Raw genomic sequence first — 19,759 nt, 5'->3', positions numbered from 1 at the left:
CCAAAAATTAAGGAGCTGTCATGTTTTCACGTGTTAATGGTGAGGTTTATTTTACAATATTATTTAAGGATATATGAGATCAAGTGAACCCAGCATTCCTGTCAAAATGAACCTGCATTTGGGTTGAATAAATAACCAATTTTCTGGGTTAAAATGAACAACCGAACTTGCTGGGTTAGTTTAGCCCAAAGTGTGTCCTGTCCCACTTTTAAACAGCGGCTGGTCTAAAGACAACCCAATTTGGGTTATTTTAACCCCGCATGTCTCAGAGCGTGCGCTAACGTTAGAGGAACGTTGTGTGTTAGTTGGGTAGATATGCTATTGCTCATTACGAATGCTTTTGTAAAGTAAAAGTTGCTAACAGCCAGTGTCAATCGGTTATTGACGTTCATTAGTCAAAAAGCGCAGGAATCCTGAGAGTTACCCTGCGGGAGCTTTTTTATTCAATTCTTTAAGATAGTTGGCGTTTGGCTACACATATCAGGGGCGTCGAGACTCAAAAGGTTGCTTGAGGGGAACAGATCTCACCCACTACATATTAAAGGTAGTCTATACCGGTTTCTATGTGCTCGTGGTGAGAGTTTGAGGAGGAGGAGTTCCTCTGTGGTGCTCCAGCAGCGCTTCAGTCTCGTGTTCAGTTTGGGCACCGGGACGCGTCTGTCTTTACACACCTGAGGATGAGCTCCATGAGTCTGTGCACGCAGGTACACTCAATATCTCCTCTTTTCTTCTCTGTCTGTCGCTGTCAGTGATGTGTTGTGCTGTTTAAAGCCTCTGAAGAGCCGTAAACTGTGTTTATTAAAACACGGAACTTAATCATTCTATCATTTGCGTTTATTGTTTATAAGTTAACACATGAACATATTACACTCCAGATGTACAGTGGCAGTTCAACACGGTCTAAAATCATCCTGAAAAACCTTTCAGTTTTGATTAAGGTGTCTTTCTCATCCTTTCTCGTGGGTTTATTTACCTTTGGGGAGAAAAAGTGAGCTAAATATGACAAAACCTGCCTTTGGGGACATTTGGGGATGTCCTCATTTGGATACATCATTCAGATATATCTGTAGACTTTTTTAATAATACAAGAAAACAGTGTTAGACTATGATGTGCTCTTGTGTGTGTGCCTTTCCTAATTAAAAGGTGGCAAATTGATAATCATTCGTTTTAGCTGACAAAACAGCTTGATTACTAAAAGTAATTCATAATCAATTACAACCAGTTTGACCTTTTGCTGAGCACTTCCGAAACAAGGACTGAAGTGAAATAAACACACATGTAAAAACATGATGCACTTCACTGTCTTGTTGCGTTTTGTGTTTAAATATGATGGAGAAAATCAGGCAAAATTAAACTTCTGATTTGACAAAAAAAAAAAAAAAAAAAAAAGGTTCCTTGTCCAAAGCCTCTAAACTTACACTGCCATCATTACACTGTCTTCAGACATTATGAAAGACAAAAATCTGGGGGAAAACTTATTATCTTATCTTTAATGAGAGGAAATGTGTGTGTATCGCTGACTAAATGAAATCAAGGGATATCTCATCATTTAACATGAGCTCAATATCAACATTTGATATCAAATCCTCTGTAACATGAGACGAGACCTTAATAAGCATTCCAAAGGGATTGTACATGAATCATATGGATTAGTCTCATGGATGAATGAACTTTAATTCCTGATTATCAAAGCTGTTTAGAAAAAGCACATGCAGATTCTCTCCTAAACACTTTTACATGCATGTCACAGTTTTTCAGCTGTATTTTGTAATTGGTTTGTTGAGTTTGCTAAATTCATCGTTCTTGTATTTTGTCTATATGGACTGTAAAAGGTGCAGAATTACAGGCATACATACTGTATATTGAACTGAAAAGAACTCAAAGAAATTACAATACATACAGTTTATATATGTCATAGTTCAAGGGAACTGAGAGGTTATTGCTATTGATTTTCAACTCATCTTTTTAGTTTCTAACAAATCCAGATAGGGGCTTGTTTCTATTTAAGGGATGATATGAAAAGACATGTAATTACTTTAACTATATTTTGATTGCTAGCTATTCTTTAATATGCAGACAGTTTGTCTCTGATGTCTCACTGAATATGTTTTTGTTTTCTCGAGGTCCTGCCCTGAGACATGAGTGAGACCTGTGATGATCAATAGGGATGTGTGCTGTTTTAATATTGATTATGGAAATGCGAGTTGTTGAATAGAGCAGTTGAGTCGGTGGTTTCCATCAGATGTGCTGTGTGGAAGTCCGCAAGCCTCTGGTGCGTTCCATCATGTGAAATCACTGGAAAATGCTCTTATAATCGTAAAACTTTGGTTCTTCAGATTTGTTTGGAATACACATGTACTGTGCAATCCAGAATGCTGCTCTTTGTGTGTTTAACTCAGTTCAGTTTGTGAATTTGTGACACAGGCAGCAACATCTGTTCAAACGGGCCACTTGTCATGTGTGGTTTTGTGAGGGCTTCTCTTCTGAATCCCTGCTGCTGCACGCTTATAAACCACGATACAGTAACACTAAGTGTGAAATGGTATCTGCATTCTCTGCATTCTTCAAGGCTTGATCAACGCTGAGACTCTGGCCGATCGCGGCACTGAAGACAGACAGCGATTTTCTGCTGCTTTAGACACTGATGGGACTTCAGTTTGACTCGCCACTTGAAACGCTCCAACACTTGCTCTCAAATGTTCACACTGGACGCTTTAATGCAGCACTAGTAGAATTTCATAAACATCCATTGGGGGGTAAATGTAGAATGGGGTGACTGTAAAATCTTGAGAAATCAGTGTGTTTACTGGAAGCAGAACTGCATGTCCGATTGGAACATGCACCTCTCAGTTTCTTAATTTCTATGTTTTCACCACTTTTTATTTAGAAAATTAATCATTTTAATCAACACACACAATATATGTTTTAAATGATAAGAAATAATAATAAAAGTAATTTGTACATAGAACACATAGAAAGTAAAACAGCCCAAAATGAGAGAATATATATTTTATCAGCAACATTGAAAAAAAAAAAAACTATAATTAAGATTTACGTATTTCAATTTCATTACCAAATTCTATCAAATTGAATTGCGTGAAGTTTAACAAAATTTCAATAATATTTTTTTATTAAGGATTACTCAATTCAATCTGAAGTTTTGATATGAAACTGAAATGTGTAAATCTTAAAATGATTTATTGTAATTTATACAGAAGCAGTATATTATAAGTAATGCATTCTATATTAATATAAATATAAATATGCTAAACATATTTTTAGACATAGTTTAATATTTTAACATTAAACAGTAATTAGGGGAGCACAAATATGTAGTTGTAAGAACGTTTAAGAATCTTGTTCAGTGACTTGTCTGGTAAAATGAAAAATATAAATAATAATAATACTAACAAAATAATTCTAACATGAAAAATTTCTTCCTCATTTAGCAGAAATAATTTCGTATTATTTCGTATATATTAAATATATATTATATTTTGTATAAACATTCTTCAGTCTCTCTTTAAAGAGGCTGGCTTCTCGTGTGTGTGTGTGTGTGCGCGCGTGCGTGTGTGTGTGTGTGTGTGTGTGTGTGTGTGTGTGTGTGTGTGTGTGTGTGTGTGTGTGTTCCTCTGTGGAAGTATTTCAGCTTATGTCTCTTTAGCTCCACCGCCTGCTCACTTCCCCCTCCCCACTGTAACCCCGCCCCCTCGGTGTTGAAGCCCCGCCCCTGTAAGACAGCATGCAACAGCAGCTGTTCCATATTCATCAAGCCCTTCAGTTTTAAAGAGGCCGACACTGAGCGCACAAACACTCATTTCTGCCTCTCCTCCTGCTCGCACGCTCATCGTAGCACGCTGTCCTGTTGCTGCAGCCTCAGCCTCTCTGTCTCTCCCGTTACACCCTCCTCAGTCCCCCTCCCCCTCACTTTCACACACATGCGTACCTGCGCTGCCGGAGGGGCTTTTCACCGCAACTTTTCCTGAGGTGCTCGCGTGTGGTTTTTGGGGGAGAGGCGGGTGTCCGGTGTTTCCTCTTTCCTTCTGCTCTTCCTCCTGGAATGATAAAACTAGGCTGATGGACATTTCCGAACTTTGCATCCCTGATTCTCTCAGCTATCATAACCAGTAGGTGCATCTTCCTCTTTCATGCGCTAACCTGCTTCCTTTCTGACTGTTGCTGCTCTGTTTTTCTGTCTTGTCTTTGTTTAGGTTGATGATATCATTTTCTTCCTCTGGGTTGAACTTTGCACTGCAAATACTGTATAGGGATACAATGCATTTTCTGTTGCATGGCTTCACTGTAACTCTTAACATACACACATTTTCTGATTCCAATGTTTACACTCCGGCTGTTCTTTGCGTGTTTCATGCAGTTTATTGCATTAAGCATGTTTTCTATGAGCCAGACACTGTAGTTCAGTTTCTCTTTAATTCTATGTAAGTGTGTGTGTGTGTGTGTGTGTGTGTGTGTGTGTATGTGTGAGCGTGTATTTATCACTTTGTGGGGACCAAATGTCCCCATAAGGATAGTAAAACCCGAAATTTTTGACCTTGTGGGGACATTTTGTCGGTCCCCATGAGGAAAACAGCTTATAAATCATACTAAATGATGTTTTTTGAAAATGTAAAAATGCAGAAAGTTTTCTGTGAGGGTTAGGTTTAGGGGTAGGGTTAGGTTTAGGGGATAGAATATAAAGTTTGTACAGTATAAAAACCATTATGTCTATGGAAAGTCCCCATAAAACATGGAAACACAACATGTGTGTGTGTGTGTGTGTGTGTGTGTGTTTGAACTTAAGGGCTCTGGCCTCATGCAGGACAAAAGGCAGCGAGACAGGTGTTTTTTAAATGAGTGTGCTGAATGACAGAAGACAATATGAATGAAATATCTTTTGGAGACTGAAGTGGCCCCAGACGAGCCGCTGAAGGGGTCCGGGTGTCCTGAAGCCTCTCAGTGTCATTCTGAGTCCCAGCACACGTCTGGCTTTCAAATAATGCACTCGCTTAAAGAATACAGTAGGGAAATATCATTTATACAAGTTTTTTTGTGTGTGTAAACAAAACACAAACGTTTTGTTTTCCATTAATTCATTCATGATATTTTATTAAGTTCCTCTTGAACTTTGTTTTGTGGATGGTTTATTTGAATATTATTAATTAGAACATAAACACGGGGTGTGCGTGTCACATATAGCATTTATAGAGTTGAGTTTTTTGTTAGCTGCGTATGATGAAATGTATGAATTTAAGAGAGCATTCATTTGGCTTTATTAAAAACAATAACTCTATGCATTACAGATTCAAGCAGGTAAATGATCCTGAATAATCCGAAGCCAAAAATAATGTTGTGCAAAGCTTCATGATGGATTTTGTGTATGGATTTTTTCTTTTACTCTCAGTAACGTGTAATGTTTCACCAGCAACATTTGCTCTCCGAGTCGCCACAGAAATGTAATGAAATGTTTTGAATTAGCATCGATTACTACTGCAGGACACAGAAAGACCACATGACCCTCCTCAGACTTTACTCATCTTAAACACATATTATTATCTGCTGCGCAGTTTTCCGTTAAGAAGGATTACACCGGTTCAATGCAGCCCAGCTGCTCTTCAAACACAAATACATGCAGCACTTATTTGGAATGAGCTTGTTCAAGTGTCAGGTGTGTTGAGATGATATTCTGTTGTGATTGAGTTATATAGAGAAGCACATGTTGTGTACAGTTTAGTTGATCTCAGTTTGTCTTTTACAATGTAAAACTGAGGTGAGATTTTCTTCACTGATACTGAAAACTAAACCCATATTTCATGTCATCCTTTGTATTGTACTGTATGTAAATAACAGCTTAATTACAGCTACACAAAGTTATATTGATATTTACGTAGTTTAAAATGCAGCTGAAAATAGCAGACATGCTGAATGTCACATTAAACACCAGTCACGCATTTATTTTCAGTATATTTTAATGCTCACTTGTTTGAGAGTATCTTGTCGAACCTAATCTCTCTTTTTTTTAAATACTTTATGCTTATATAATTCATTGCATTATTATATAACATCAAATGAATGTACGATGTACTCCAGCATATAAAAACATAATTTTGGAGGCATGTCATTATGGAGACATTGTGGAGTAAAATGTGTTATCACACATTATGTTGTCAATATTTCATGAAATGAATGGATTTGAATGTACTTTTTTGTGCAGAAAGCTTTCTGTTTGTGTAAAAAAAAATATATATATATATATTTTTATTGGAATTTGGGGCTTTTGTTAGTTGCTGACTGGCCGTTTTTTGCTTTTATACATTTATTTGTTTTATATATATATATAAAAAGAAATCTAGCTCAATGTATATTTAATTACAGCGCATGCAAGCTTGTGTTTTCTTTTCTCTTCTGTATGTTCTCAGAATCTTCAGTTAAATGAGGTAGTGGAGTGGCTGTGATATTAAAGTGAATATTATGATGGATGTCAAGTTGCTTGTCAATGGCAGTTTCATTAATTTAGGGATAATGAATGCGGCTTTGTTTCAACAGTAGCTGTGTGAGAACTGCACTTTATTTACAACCGATGGCATATTTAAGGGCTGATGTGGACTGTGTGTTGTTGAATTCACTGACCTCAAATGCACTTTGCACTCGATTCACATCAAAATCCCTGACAGTAAGTGCTTACTGGCACATGTAGTGACATTGATGTTGTTTGTATGATATTCTGCTATATATAAGTCTGTGTGTGTGTGTGTGTGTGTGTGTTTATTATTATTATTATTAATGAGGTCAGATATTTATGAAGCCGGTGTATGGTTGTGGGTTGAGGTATTGAGAAATTTCTGTTGATTCATTCGGTCACTTTGACATTTTTTTTTACTCACTGGTGTATTCAACATGACCGGAAGCAAAGACTGACTAGACGGAATCTCCGGAATTCCGACCCCATTTCCAGTCCTCACTCTTTCATTTCATCATCTGGCTGACAGTTCGATTTATATTTGTATGCAGAAAAGCTCCATGAGCTAAATGTACAAATTGTTTGACTTCATTACCAAGTTGGCGAATCTAGCACATCTCCCACTTTTCCTCTCTCCGTTTCCCCCCATCCGTTTTATCGTATTAGCTGGGGAAAAAGCAGCAATGGGAATTGCATTAGTGTATCTTAAAAGCTTGCGCTCTCTGAGCAAGTGTTTCAGTGCTGTTGGGTTAATCAGATTTTTGCTGTCTTTGTGGAGATGCTATCGTGGGTAACCAAAGCGGCCTGGCTCTGACACTATCCAGATGGGATCGGCTTACAGTAATTTGGTTTCAGAAAACATTACTCACACAGATCCATGCCTGTGGTCAGCCCGCATATTCATGAGCTCCGGAGAGGGTTTCGTTCTCGCGGTGGCCACCGCCAGCCAGCTGACCTTTGACCAAAATGAGTTTGAGCCCAGTTTTCAATTCTGTTCAGAATGGTGCACATTTCTAAAAGCTACAAAAACAGCCCTGAATACAGTTAGATGTTTTGTGCTGTTAATTGTTTCACAGATGGCTTGTAAGGTTTGCTGGTTCCCCCTGGGCTGCTAACAGACATGTTTTGGGCAGTTCCGACCGCGTCACTCTCCGCTTTTATTTCTAATGCATGTTTATTATCAACACACGCTTTACTGTGTGTCATTGACGCTCTATATTTGTCATCTGTGCTTATATGTTATTGAGTCACACCAGAATGTCTCCTACTCTTTTCTAATCTTTCTAAACTAGAGTTTTTGTTCATCAGTTAGTCGTTGTCTGAACATTGCAGATGTGTTCTGTTTAGTTGTTGTCTGAGAGCGATGAATTTCCATTAGATTCAGATTCATGACAAAGTAATATAGATGATAGTCTGTAACAACACAAAACATCTATAAACAGTTTAATGTAAGGTAACATTAATGACTAATGATTCATTTATAAATGCATTATAAATGATTTATATGCAGTAATAGCAACATGAATAAAAAGAGCAACTTTCATCCAAGACTTGCCCAACTGTGAGCATGTTATAAATGCTTAATTAATACACTTATTCATATTTGCATGAATCAAAAACTTAAAATTCCCTAATTCATGATTGATGTCACAATGCAGCACAAATGGACTGTTATAGTGAGGTAAAAAAGGGGGATTGTGTCTGCTTTGTCTGTATATTCATGAGTGTAATGTCTTGATTCACTTGTGTTGTTACTTTCATTGTCCCGTTCATGTCAAAAAGTCCTAGTTTCCTAAAGTCCTCTGCAAAAACACGTGTCAGTTCTTCATGCTCGTTCACTGCATAAATATCTTTTATCATTTGTAATATAGACATTAAACCATTGTCTACTCTATGTACAGGTTTCTAATGTAGGAAACATGTTAATAAATGTGTTGCAACTGTCCACTTTACATTAAGATGTATTTTGATAGGTTACCAATAATGAAATAGGGTTATTAAGCATTTATAACACGTGAGGTAAAATGGTTCACTATTTGGCAGGTATTGCATGAAACTCTCTGTTTTTATGCATACAGTTCAAAATGCATATTATTGATTTATAATGCATTTGTAAATAAATGATGAGTCATTAATGAGCCTCTAAACAAATGGAACTGAATGTAGTGTTACCAAAAAGTGCCTGTATTTGGGTAGTTGACATCAAAATCTGTGGGTAAGTTATCATGTCCTGCGATTTGACAATTTTAAATAATGTTTTGCTAATTATTTTATACTTGCAGAGCATGCAGCTTTCATGAGCTCATATTATTTGAGAGACTACATGGAATATTGCACTTTTACAAAGACACACTGCACAACCATCTGAAATGAAAAAGGTTCATTAAAATGATGAACGTCTTAAACAAAATGGTGACCAGTTACAAGACTTAAGATGTTAAGATGATCACGTTTTGCATCAACTTCCATTTGTGGAGCAGTTGTATTGTGTGAGCGCTGTGGTCTCTGACACGCTGCAGCAGCGAACGAACCGCACTGTGTCACCCACCCGTCCCCGATTCTCTCTCAGGTAATCTTGGCATCCTCGCCATGCCATGAAAGCAGTTTTAAAAATAAACCGAGCTCTGTCAGTGTGCTGAGGATAATGGCTCGTCCAATGCATGCCGCGCGCACACGCACACGCACACGCACACGCACACACACACACACACACACACACACGCACACGCAGTTAAAGAAATATTCCGGGTTGAATAACATTTTTGCTTAATCAAAAGCATTTGTTTTATAACGTTGATTACCACAAAAATGTATTTGGTCCCGTCTCTTCTTTTCTTTAAAATAGCAAAACTCAATGGAAGTGAATGGAGCTCACATTTTCAAAAGTATAGACACATAAACAATATGTATGATTTTACTGTGAGAAAATCACTTACTAACTGCATCTCTTTAAAGTTATAGACAATTTTACTATGTCGTTGCCATGACGATGTAATGTCAACAAACTCTATAACGACTGAAAAAATTACAATTGAAACAACATAGCTCATATAATACATGAGTTTTAACAGAAGAATAAATGTAAGTGCTTTTATTAAATTATAATCTTCACATTTCTGTCTTTAAACCCTCCAAAAATTGACCGGTGTGCCGCAAATGCTGTGGATTGAGCTTAACTTGTGTTGAACCCGGAATATTCTTTTAAGGTGTGATTTACAAGAGGAGAGTCTTGAGGAAGTAGTGATTGTTTTCATATATATATTAACTCAAGTGTAGCAAGTCTTTGATTTAACAGCTTTTTACTTATTGTAAATAAACTACAATGTTTTAAATGAAATGAGCTCAAAAATACATCAACTACAATTTTAAACTCATCATTACAAAATAACCAATCAAATCTAAAGCAAACTCGCTCATCGCATGCAATGCTGCACATGCAGTTTAATGCAGAACTAGCTCATCTGCATGTGTGACAACACCAGTGCCGCAAACAGCGAGGAAACGATCAAAGCGCAGTGTCCCGATTGTCTTCGTAATCAAATCTCGCGGGGGAAAATGCTAAGTCTGCTAATTTACACGTTGGATAGAGGGGAAGAGAAAACGTGAGGCGAAATGTCCGCAGGGCGGTACACTGACGTTTATCAGAGAATGGTATTGGTATCGAGTGGCCAGTCATTTGAAGGTTATGTTTCTGAGCAGTAATTGAAATGCAAAATAACATTAGGATCGATGGTTAGCTCTGTTTATTTATGAAATCAATATTGAAACGGTCTGTCACCATTGCTGCTCTGATTCTAACTGACAGCCAAACTGAGTGCGTCTGCGTCCAGACCCGCACCGGCCCACGCCAGATTCATTACATGCACTAACAGACAACAACACAAGGATTTATGGACAGGAAATGATGTCACCACAGGTGTGTGAGGTCCTCATCAAGTGTTTTGTTTTCTATAGTCTTTAATATTCAGTAGAATGTTGATCGAAGTAAAGCAAGGTTAAAGTACATATTTTGGATGTGCAGATTCTACAAGTCATTGGTACATTGACTTCCTGAAAAGTGTAAACACTGTGACTCTGTGGCACTTTCAAAACATTGCTCTGTTTGTTTGAGCATCCCAACATGTCAACTTCTGGCTTAACCAGTGGCATGAGGTTGGTGGTGGGACAACTTGTTTGTTCAACCAATGGTGTGGAAACATTTTGAAAAAGGTGATTATTATTTTTGTGATTCCATGTTCTATCAAATGACACTCTTGACCTTTTAATGAAAAGTTCACAAAAATATAAAAATGTTGTCATCATTTAATCACCTTCGCATCATTCCAAACATGTATGACTCTCTTTAGGGCTGCACGTTCATGAAAAAACACAACTATTATAATTTTTTATACATTTTGAATAAATATGTCTGATTGGTTACAATGCTCAATCACTGTAAAATAAAGTCATAAATACATATTTTAATGCAGTGAGAGTAGAACTAAATAAAATGCTGTAATCGGCACTTTTCACAATTATTTAAGTGTGGTGGCCGCGACTGTAAACTTGACTGTTTATTCGATTAAAGGTGCAGTCCTACTTTCTTCTGTGGTACACAAAAAGTAGGTATTTTAAAGAGTGTTGCCATCCCTGACTTCCATACAATGGTAGTTGATAGTGCCTCACTTTAAATCTTAAAGAAGCACCCAAAAGTGTCATAAAAGTAGTCAGTGACTTGTGCGACATAATCCAAGTATTCGGAAAGCTAATGTAGGTTTTAGTGAGAAACAGCCTGTAATATATGTTATTTTCCAGTGAAAACCTTAACTTGTCCCATTGCTCTCTTGTGCGTGTTTAGGTAACCTTCTCTCATAACCTCATGCACTAATGAACGCAATGAAAGAAGCTTGTTTACAATGACTCGCGCTGAATCCTCTCAAAAGAAAGCACAGTGCAAGTCCCTGAAAGAACACAGTAGAGGTCGACCGATAGTGGATTTTACCAATACCAACATAGATATAAACTAATATTCAAATTTTAAAATCAGCTGACTTTAAATTGATGTTGTTTCCTTAGTCCACAAGAGGGCGTAATAAATATATAAACCATTCAGCGACATTATATTATTGCAAAGAACATTCATATCCTGGCTGTTTAAAAAGAGCATTTAATTTGCAACTAATGGGCATAAAATAAATAAATAAAAAGTTTTAGTCGGTCCATATTCTCAAATGCGCTTTAAAGCGGCCGACCTGCTCTACCAGCTGAGCCACAGCCGCCCCAAATGACAGCGGACCCTTCCCAGCCGCTCCAGCGCCGGACGCAAGAGTGGATTTTTGTTGATAACCGTTAGTTCCAGAAACCTGTTATCAGTGCCGATTAATCATCAAAACCGATATATCCGACAACCGCTAGAACACAGAGTCATTGTGAACAACTTAAGTGCAACTCTCATGCACTTTTGAACGTGCCCATACTGTATATTCAAATATATTTCAGAGAACTATTTTTAGAGTTCAAGTCTTGCTTCAAAAGAATGTTTTTTGATTCTGCTCTACATTGGTTTTAGATTACAAACATTAAAAAAGCATTGGTCCTCTCTGTGTTTTGAAAGGTTCTCTTCTGCATTTCACGTATGTATTTCATCTCCGATACGTAAATCAAAGTTCATTATACAGTAGCGCGTCTTGTTGACCTCTCAGTGTTCTAAGAACATCAGAGGGCATCATAATGGAAATCTCCACCAATGAAGTGTCTCCTGCGGACTGAATGTGAGCTGCAGTCAGATGACATGGAAAACTTCTATCCAAATGTTACTCTGTGCCGCCGGGTAATTGTGCGTCACCTGAATGTTCAGTTATTGCAGTCCCTTATTTTCCACACTTAATGAATTGTGTTTGTTGATGATTGTCTAATATTTCAAGCGTTTGTTTATAATAAGGGTTAGAAATGAACACTGGCCACTAGCCAAATGATAGTTTTTTTTGTTTTGTTTTTTGAGTGGCTGGTCATTTTACCTCCAATATCTACTAGCCACACTGGCAGGTGATCTGTCTCAGATTGACCTTTGTCAAGAAACTTATTCTGAGAAACAATCTTTTGTTCCCTTTTTGTTCCCATGAGTGTCTTTGTCACTTTTTGGTTTGTTTTATTTCTCTTAAAGAGGACTCATCTGATTAGAAACAGAGATAACCGCTGTCAGGATTTCATTTGTTGTGCATTAGATCAAGTTTACATTTCAAATGAAAAAATGAAAACGACGGCTGATATTCTGCATTGTGTCTGAAGGGCAACACGTGTTCCACCTTGTTTATAACGCAAGCTGGAATAGTTGTAGAGCAGTGTTGTCTCTGATGATTATTGTCATCTGGTGTCAAATTGGTTGTAAGGATACAATTTCTTTTGTCAGCTTGATGTTTTTTCTCCAAAGTTGTTTTATGATTATAACAGCAGATTGTTTTTCACAAAGTGATTTTCTTATTATGCTTGTGTGTACCTGCAGTTTGAGTCACTTTTTACCTCATACATAAATGTGAGTGTGTGTGTGTGTGTGAGTGCATGAGTGCGTGTGTGTGTGTGTGAGTGCATATGTGTGTGTGTGTGTGTGTGTGTGTGTGAGTGCATATGTGTGTGTGTGTGTGTGAGTGTGAGTGCATATGTGTGTGTGTGTGTGTGTGTGTGAGTGCATGAGTGCGTGTGTGTGTGTGAGTGCATATGTGTTTGTGTGTGTGTGTGTGAGTGCATGTGTGTGTGTGTGTGTGAGTGCATGAGTGCGTGTGTGTGTGTGTGAGTGCATATGTGTGTGTGTGTGTGTGTGTGTGTGAGTGCATATGTGTGTGTGTGTGTGTGTGAGTGCATATGTGTGTGTGTGTGTGAGTGCATGAGTGCGTGTGTGTGTGTGAGTGTGTGCATGTGTGAGTGCATGTGTGTGTGTGTGAGTGCATATGTGTGTGTGTGTGTGTGTGTGTGTGTGTGTGAGTGCGTGTGTGTGTGCGTGTGTGTGTGTGTGAGTGCGTGTGTGTGTGTGTGAGTGCATATGTGTGTTTGTGTGTGTGTGAGTACATATGTGTGTGTGCGTGTGTGAGTGTGTGTGTGTGTGAGTACGTGTGTGTGCGTGTGTGCGTGCGTGTGTGAGTGCGTGTGCATGCGTGTGTGAGTGTGCGTGTGTGTGTGTGAGTGCGTGCGTGTGTGAGTGCGTGTGAGAGTGCATGTGTGAGTGCATATGTGTGTGTGTGTGTGAGTGCGTGCGTGTGTGTGTGTGTGTGAGTGCGTGTGTGTGTGTGTGTGTGTGTGTGAGTGCATATGTGTGTGTGTGAGTGCATATGTGTGTGTGTGAGTGCATGTGTGTGAGTGTGTGTGTGTGCGTGAGTGCGTGTGTGTGTGTGAGTGCATATGTGTGTGTGTGTGTGTGTGTGTGTGTGTGTGTGACAAGCAAATATTTGCTTCAAGGCCTGTGGAAAAAATACAGTTTTCTACTGAAGACACGCCACTGACATCATATACTTATTTAGCTCTACTTCTTACATTAGGAGCACGTTTGATCTGGGAGCTAATTATTTGGCAGAAAAATGAGGAATATGCATTATTTCTAGTGTAAAGAGGAAAAAAGGGGAACGATTTAAAAAACCTTCCCAAGTGTGTTCCATGCGAGGAATGAACTACTTTTTCATATGATGAACTGTTCAATTCTAGAGGGAGTTTACCGCTGGGCTCCCTTACTTTTACATTTTAACTCTTTAACTGCTGGTCTTTCTTTCTGATTAACACTCCTCTGAACTTTTCCTCTTGATACACATTAAATACAATGTTTTGGAAGCTACAAAATTTGCCCTATTCAAAGAAGTGAAAACACACATTCAGTTTACCATAGGGAGTTAAATACATTGATTCATTTTTTATTTTTTTGGCATTGAAATGATCCGTTTTAACGAACTGTTTCACTAAATTGAATCTGACCTCACAATGCTTCATATGAGAGAGAAAGAGTGGACTTGTGTGAGGTGGGCACATTTATTTCCTCAGTTTGGGAGGTTTTGTTGTGCTTTGCTGCTACTTGTCACAGAAGTTAGTAGCATCACTAAAATATCTTCTTTGAGGCCATTTCAATGGCTTCCCATTCACCTTCACGTTTGCATTGTTAAGCTTGAATTGTAAAAGCAATGGCTAAAACGCTAATGGCTAAAGTTTTTGTGTAAAATAGTTCAAATGTAGCTGATCACAGCTTTAAAGAACACTAGTTAGAGACCTCATACGTTCGTCGTCCTACACACACACACACACACACACACACACACACACACACACACACACACACACACACACACACACACACACACACACATCCTGCACTGAGGAAGGAGGCTGCGGATCAATAGATGCGATCTGTGTCTGGGTCTGCAGCGGGACGTAGCTGGCTAAGGGCTCCTGTTGTTGTTTTGAGTAATGTCATTGTTTTATAACGGCTGCAGTGGTGATGCACGGCAGACTAAATTTAATCCTCAACCGGCAGGAGTTTAATTGCCTGACCGCTGGGCCCCCTCCCTGCAGTAACCGAGCACCGCCACCACCGCCAGTGCACGCAGCCCATTCAGAGTATTCATCCGCCTCACGCTCACCTTTGTTTTTTCATTCTCACTCTTGACTTTCTGTCCTCATTCTCATTTCGTCGAGATGCAGGTGTGTTACATCACACAAACATGCCGGTGCCCAGGGCAGGAAAGTTTACAATCAGTGACAAATATTCACTTTTATTTAATAATACTTTATTTATAAAGAGTCCTGTCTAACGGCAGATTTCTTGAAGAACTACACTACCTGTGATCCTGAAGAGAAAGATCCACCAATCAGAGAATCACGGCGAACAAAGTTCAGCAAAAGAGCTCTGTAGCGACCGCCAACTCCCATGATGCACTGTGAATGATGCAGTCACGTCATTCTGCCTACACTCTCAATTTACTTACAATTGTATTGCAAAATATTCTTTATAGAAAAATATAAACATATTGTTTCTGTACTTATAATCAACAAATTTAAATCAACAGTCTTACATGTTTCCATCTTTTTTTATTTGGTTACATCATTCACAATGCTTTATGGGATTGTAGTTCATTCCCTCATTAAAAACTTTATGTAGTCTTGTACCTTTTGTATTTTTGCCCAAAAATAAAAACTGTGTCAACATTTACTCAAGCTCATTTGTTTTCAAACCCGTATTTATTTATTCATTTAAAAAGAAAGCCTCAGTCACCATTGACTATCACTGCAAAAAAAAAAAAAAAACATCCATACAATGAAAGTCATTTGGGTTTGTAACAACATGAGGGTGAATAAATAAACTATTTATGGGTGAACTTTTCATTTAAAACAAAATAAATGTACCTTGTGTTTTACCTTATTTCGAAAAAAAGTTTTTACTTTTATGCATAAAACAGGTGGTGGTGGGGTGGGGGATCTGCAAGTGCTCAGTATCTGTTCAAGATTCTCTGAAAACAAGCCTTACTATGCAGATTTGTTTATCAGGTAAATGTATCTTGATTTAGGATGTCTTAACTAGAAAACAAACAAAAAAAACTTGCTAAGAATATGATATTTTGCAGTGCTCTCACTTCCTCTCTCTGCCCATCGCTCATTGGCTGTGTTCCACCTCCTCAGATCAGTCGATCATAAATCCTTGTCAAATTCATCCTTCGCTTTTTAACAAAGTGCTCTTGCTCACCTCTCCCCTTCTCTCTCTCTGTTTATCTTAACACTAATGAATGAACGGCTCTTTTCTGAGGCACGCAGATTAAAACGGCTCCCAGGGGCCTGAGCGAGTGCTACTTACCCCTGTTACCACGCTTCACACACACACACACACACACACACACACACATATATTCCCTCGGTAGCTGTTAACCTGAGGCATTTTTACGAGCAGACGTATCCAGGACCTTCAGTGGCCCCTGAAGCCCTTCCTACTTTTGAAGGAACCCAGTTTAATTTGCAACATTGAAATAGTGCTCTAGCCTCACACACCAGACAAAAACTGTACACAGAGAACAAACCAAGATCACCTTCTGTCAAACAAAACAAAAAAGCTAAATATAGAGGGATAATTCACCCAAAATGAAAATCCTGTCATTGTTTACGAACTGTTTGTCGCTCAAACCTGTATGACTTTCTATCTTCAAAAGGTAATGTTTTGAAGATTATCCTGGCTGTTCTTTTCCATGTAATGAAAGTCAATGGGGACTGGGGCTTTCAAGCTCCAAAATAACTAAAGCATCATAAAAGTAGTCAATATGACACATGCACAAGTTTTCTGAAATCATACGACAGCTTTGTGTGAGGAACGGACACAAATGTAAGTTGTTTTTTGCTGGAAATTGATTTTTCAGATTTGATGTCAATTACATTCCTGCAGCATATTTGATTTAGTCATATAAATGACATTAATGATTCTTTAATTTCTTTAGAATTCTTTGTATTGGTTGACAGCACCACTTCCAGTTCACTTTCATTATAAGGAAAAGAGCCGCCAGGATATTATTCATAAATTCACCTTTTGTGTTTCATGGAAGAAAAAAGAATACAGTTTGGAATGACGTGAGGGTGAGGGAATGATGACATATTCCTTTAAACATGTCTGTTAGATTTGTTAAATGAGCCCAGCGTGCCAACCTGACTGTGTGACTAACGCAGGGTACTAACAGGGGAGAATGTCGCGTGGACAAACCAATGAGGACCAACTGCGACCCGTGAGCATGTCATGAGTTAATTGAGTTCCTCTTCCGCTGGCTGTTCCTTTATCAGCCCATCAGCTGGGGTCCTCTGACCGGTCTCCCCTCCGCCCCACTGGGGCATCAGATAGTGCCCCGTCTGCACAGCGGAGCTCGTGTCTGTCTGTTTGTGTGTGTGTGTGTGTGTGTGTGTGTGTGAGAGAGAGACAATCATGAACCCAATGACTCTATGATGATTCACTCATTCTGTTGGGCTTTTAACTTTCTTGTCAGTTCCGTAAAGAAAAACATGTTGATGCTGTACTGTACTGAGTCATGCTGTTTAATTGAAATAGTTTATATGACAATATAGTTATATGCAGGAAATTTAACCTTTATAAAATAACCATGTGGCAAAGGTAGGTATAATTGGATAATCCAATGAATGAAATACCTTTTCAAATGAATATATAACAACACAAAACAACATCAAATATTATAAAATAGATAGTTTTCGCTCTAAAATCTGATTGCATGTTTGGAGCAGATAATTGAAATCTATATTAATGCAGCAAGCAATGTCTTTAAGCAACCAAAACAATGAAAAACTGAACTCTGCTTTGAGTTAAAGCCCTTAAAGTGTTGTTTGGGAAACATTGCGATCTGTATTTTCACATGACTCCATGTTTCTTCATCGGTCTCGCGTGGTAACTTTATAAATAGGTAGATATTACAGGACATTACACACATGTAGAGTTTGGTGTTATTATACTGTATAACCGTACTATACACACAACTGACATTTTTTTATTGTTTTGATAGTTTAAAATGAGAAATATTCCACACATGTCGCCACATGAAAAAAATGACTTTAGGTGTCCTATATAAACCATTTCAAGGATGTAAACTATATCAAGGAAATGAATGCTACTTGCCTGGGAGCACTTCCAGTTCCATTACCGGATCCTTTAAATAAGGCTCTGAGTTAACATATTTTCCTCAAATATCGTCAAACGTTACCTGAATTGACTTATCCAGACGTGTTGTTGATACTGAGCATCTACGCAAGAGAGGCAATGAAACTATCATAGTTTAGATGTTCACAATGATTTCCTCAGTGGAGAGATCGGGAATACTGGAACGCTTCTATTATAATCAATGAAGCTATCCGTGTGACCTGTGGACAAGGGAAGGATTTCTTTTTTGGAGTTCCTAATTTCCAAGTCGTTTTGGATAAAGGCATCTGCTAAATGACTAAATGTATAGTAAATAACTTGCGCAGCTTCATTGATTATAATGGGAGTGATCATAGTTACTTTTAGAGCTCTACCGATCAAACCCACATTTGGCATACATTTTGTTCGCCTACCAGAGATAAGACGTGTGCTGCAGTTGTCCTGCACGCATCCAGACGTCTCGCTTCACTGCAGCGGATCATGCGTCCATTTGTGGTTGTTATTTCAGAGATTTAAACACTTTAATTTAAGAGCATCCAGCCACCGAACAACATGATTCACATTTTAATAAAGACATTTTGTGACAATCGTGTTAACATTATTAATGTTAATGGTGTTAAAGTCACTATGAATGACGCACCTCTCGCTGTTGTTTTGAATGAGTTCAACAACTAGTAGGAAATGTTCTAGAAGTCACTTCCTCAAACAGATGAATAATCCTTGAAATGGTCTATAGATAAACTTCTGATGATACATTTAAAGTTTCAGTTGCTCAACCAATGGCTTTAGGATGTTGCTAAGCTAACAGCATTACAAATACAAATATACAACACACAAATATTGGGAACAATAATCTGTTTTTTATTACAGTGAACTATTTATATATTACAGTACATTAGAAGGCAGTTTAATGTAGCTTGCCATGTTTTTGTTTAGTTTAGTTTTCTTTTTGTGTCTTAAACTATAACAAAGTTATAGCTAAAAATACTAAACAAACTACTGCATTGAAGGATTTTGGTTGGAAACATCTCCGCTCAAACCTGTAACACACTTTACTAGTATCATAGACTGCAGAGAAGCCTCTTCAGTTCTTCAGGAACACGGCATGAGATCTTCATGCTAACTCTCGTCCAGTGCTGTGGCGGAGATGCAATTATATTACAGCGGCTGAAATTCTGTTAGTATGGCCTACTGGAATCAGATTAGAGCCGAACATGATTCTTTGTGGGCTCCACTCAGCATGAATTTAAATGGGGGCACAGTGAACAAAAGCAAAGGGTGGTGGGGTTAGTCAGACGAAAGGAAGGGTTCATTGACTCCACCTGCCGCAGGAATGACAGCAAGACGAGGTGACACATAAGAGAACACAAACCCAGCAGGTTGAATAAAGTCTTTAGTGTTTCTGAACTGGTTTTGCTTCAGGATCCATATTTTATACTGGATGTCATGTGGTATCCCAACATTACATTGGGAGTGGTGGTGGTGTAGTGGGCTAAAGCACATAACTGTTAATCAGAAGGTCACTGGTTTGATCCCCACAGTCACCACCATTGTGTCCTTGAGCAAGGCACTTAATTCCAGGATGCTCTGGGGGGATTGTCCCTGTAATAAATGCACTTTAAGTCGCTTTTGACACTACCAAAATATTGAAACGTATAAATATTACCAT

At 38.3% G+C, this 19,759-nt stretch overlaps 1 protein-coding gene across 2 annotated transcripts in view; it reads left to right on the top strand.

Moving 5' to 3' along the window:
* Positions 1 to 570: 570 nt before the first annotated feature.
* Positions 571 to 19,759, top strand: part of LOC127662501 (steroid hormone receptor ERR2-like) — a 76,175-nt gene continuing 56,986 nt past the window's right edge. The window contains exon 1 of one of the 2 annotated variants that reach the window (XM_052153702.1): positions 571 to 704. Coding sequence is in view for 1 of the 2 variants with exons in the window: in XM_052153701.1 (XP_052009661.1) it covers positions 4,079 to 4,128 (50 nt within the window). In the remaining variant the exon portion in view is untranslated. Of the gene's footprint in view, positions 705 to 3,791; positions 4,129 to 19,759 lie in introns of those variants that run through there. The other variant, XM_052153701.1, reaches the window with a different exon arrangement.

The sequence above is a fragment of the Xyrauchen texanus genome, chromosome 22, assembly GCF_025860055.1.
Source record: "Xyrauchen texanus isolate HMW12.3.18 chromosome 22, RBS_HiC_50CHRs, whole genome shotgun sequence".
Lineage (NCBI taxonomy): Eukaryota > Metazoa > Chordata > Actinopteri > Cypriniformes > Catostomidae > Xyrauchen > Xyrauchen texanus.
Note: the sequence above shows the minus strand (reverse complement) of the source record. Positions and strands in the feature narration are given on the sequence as shown.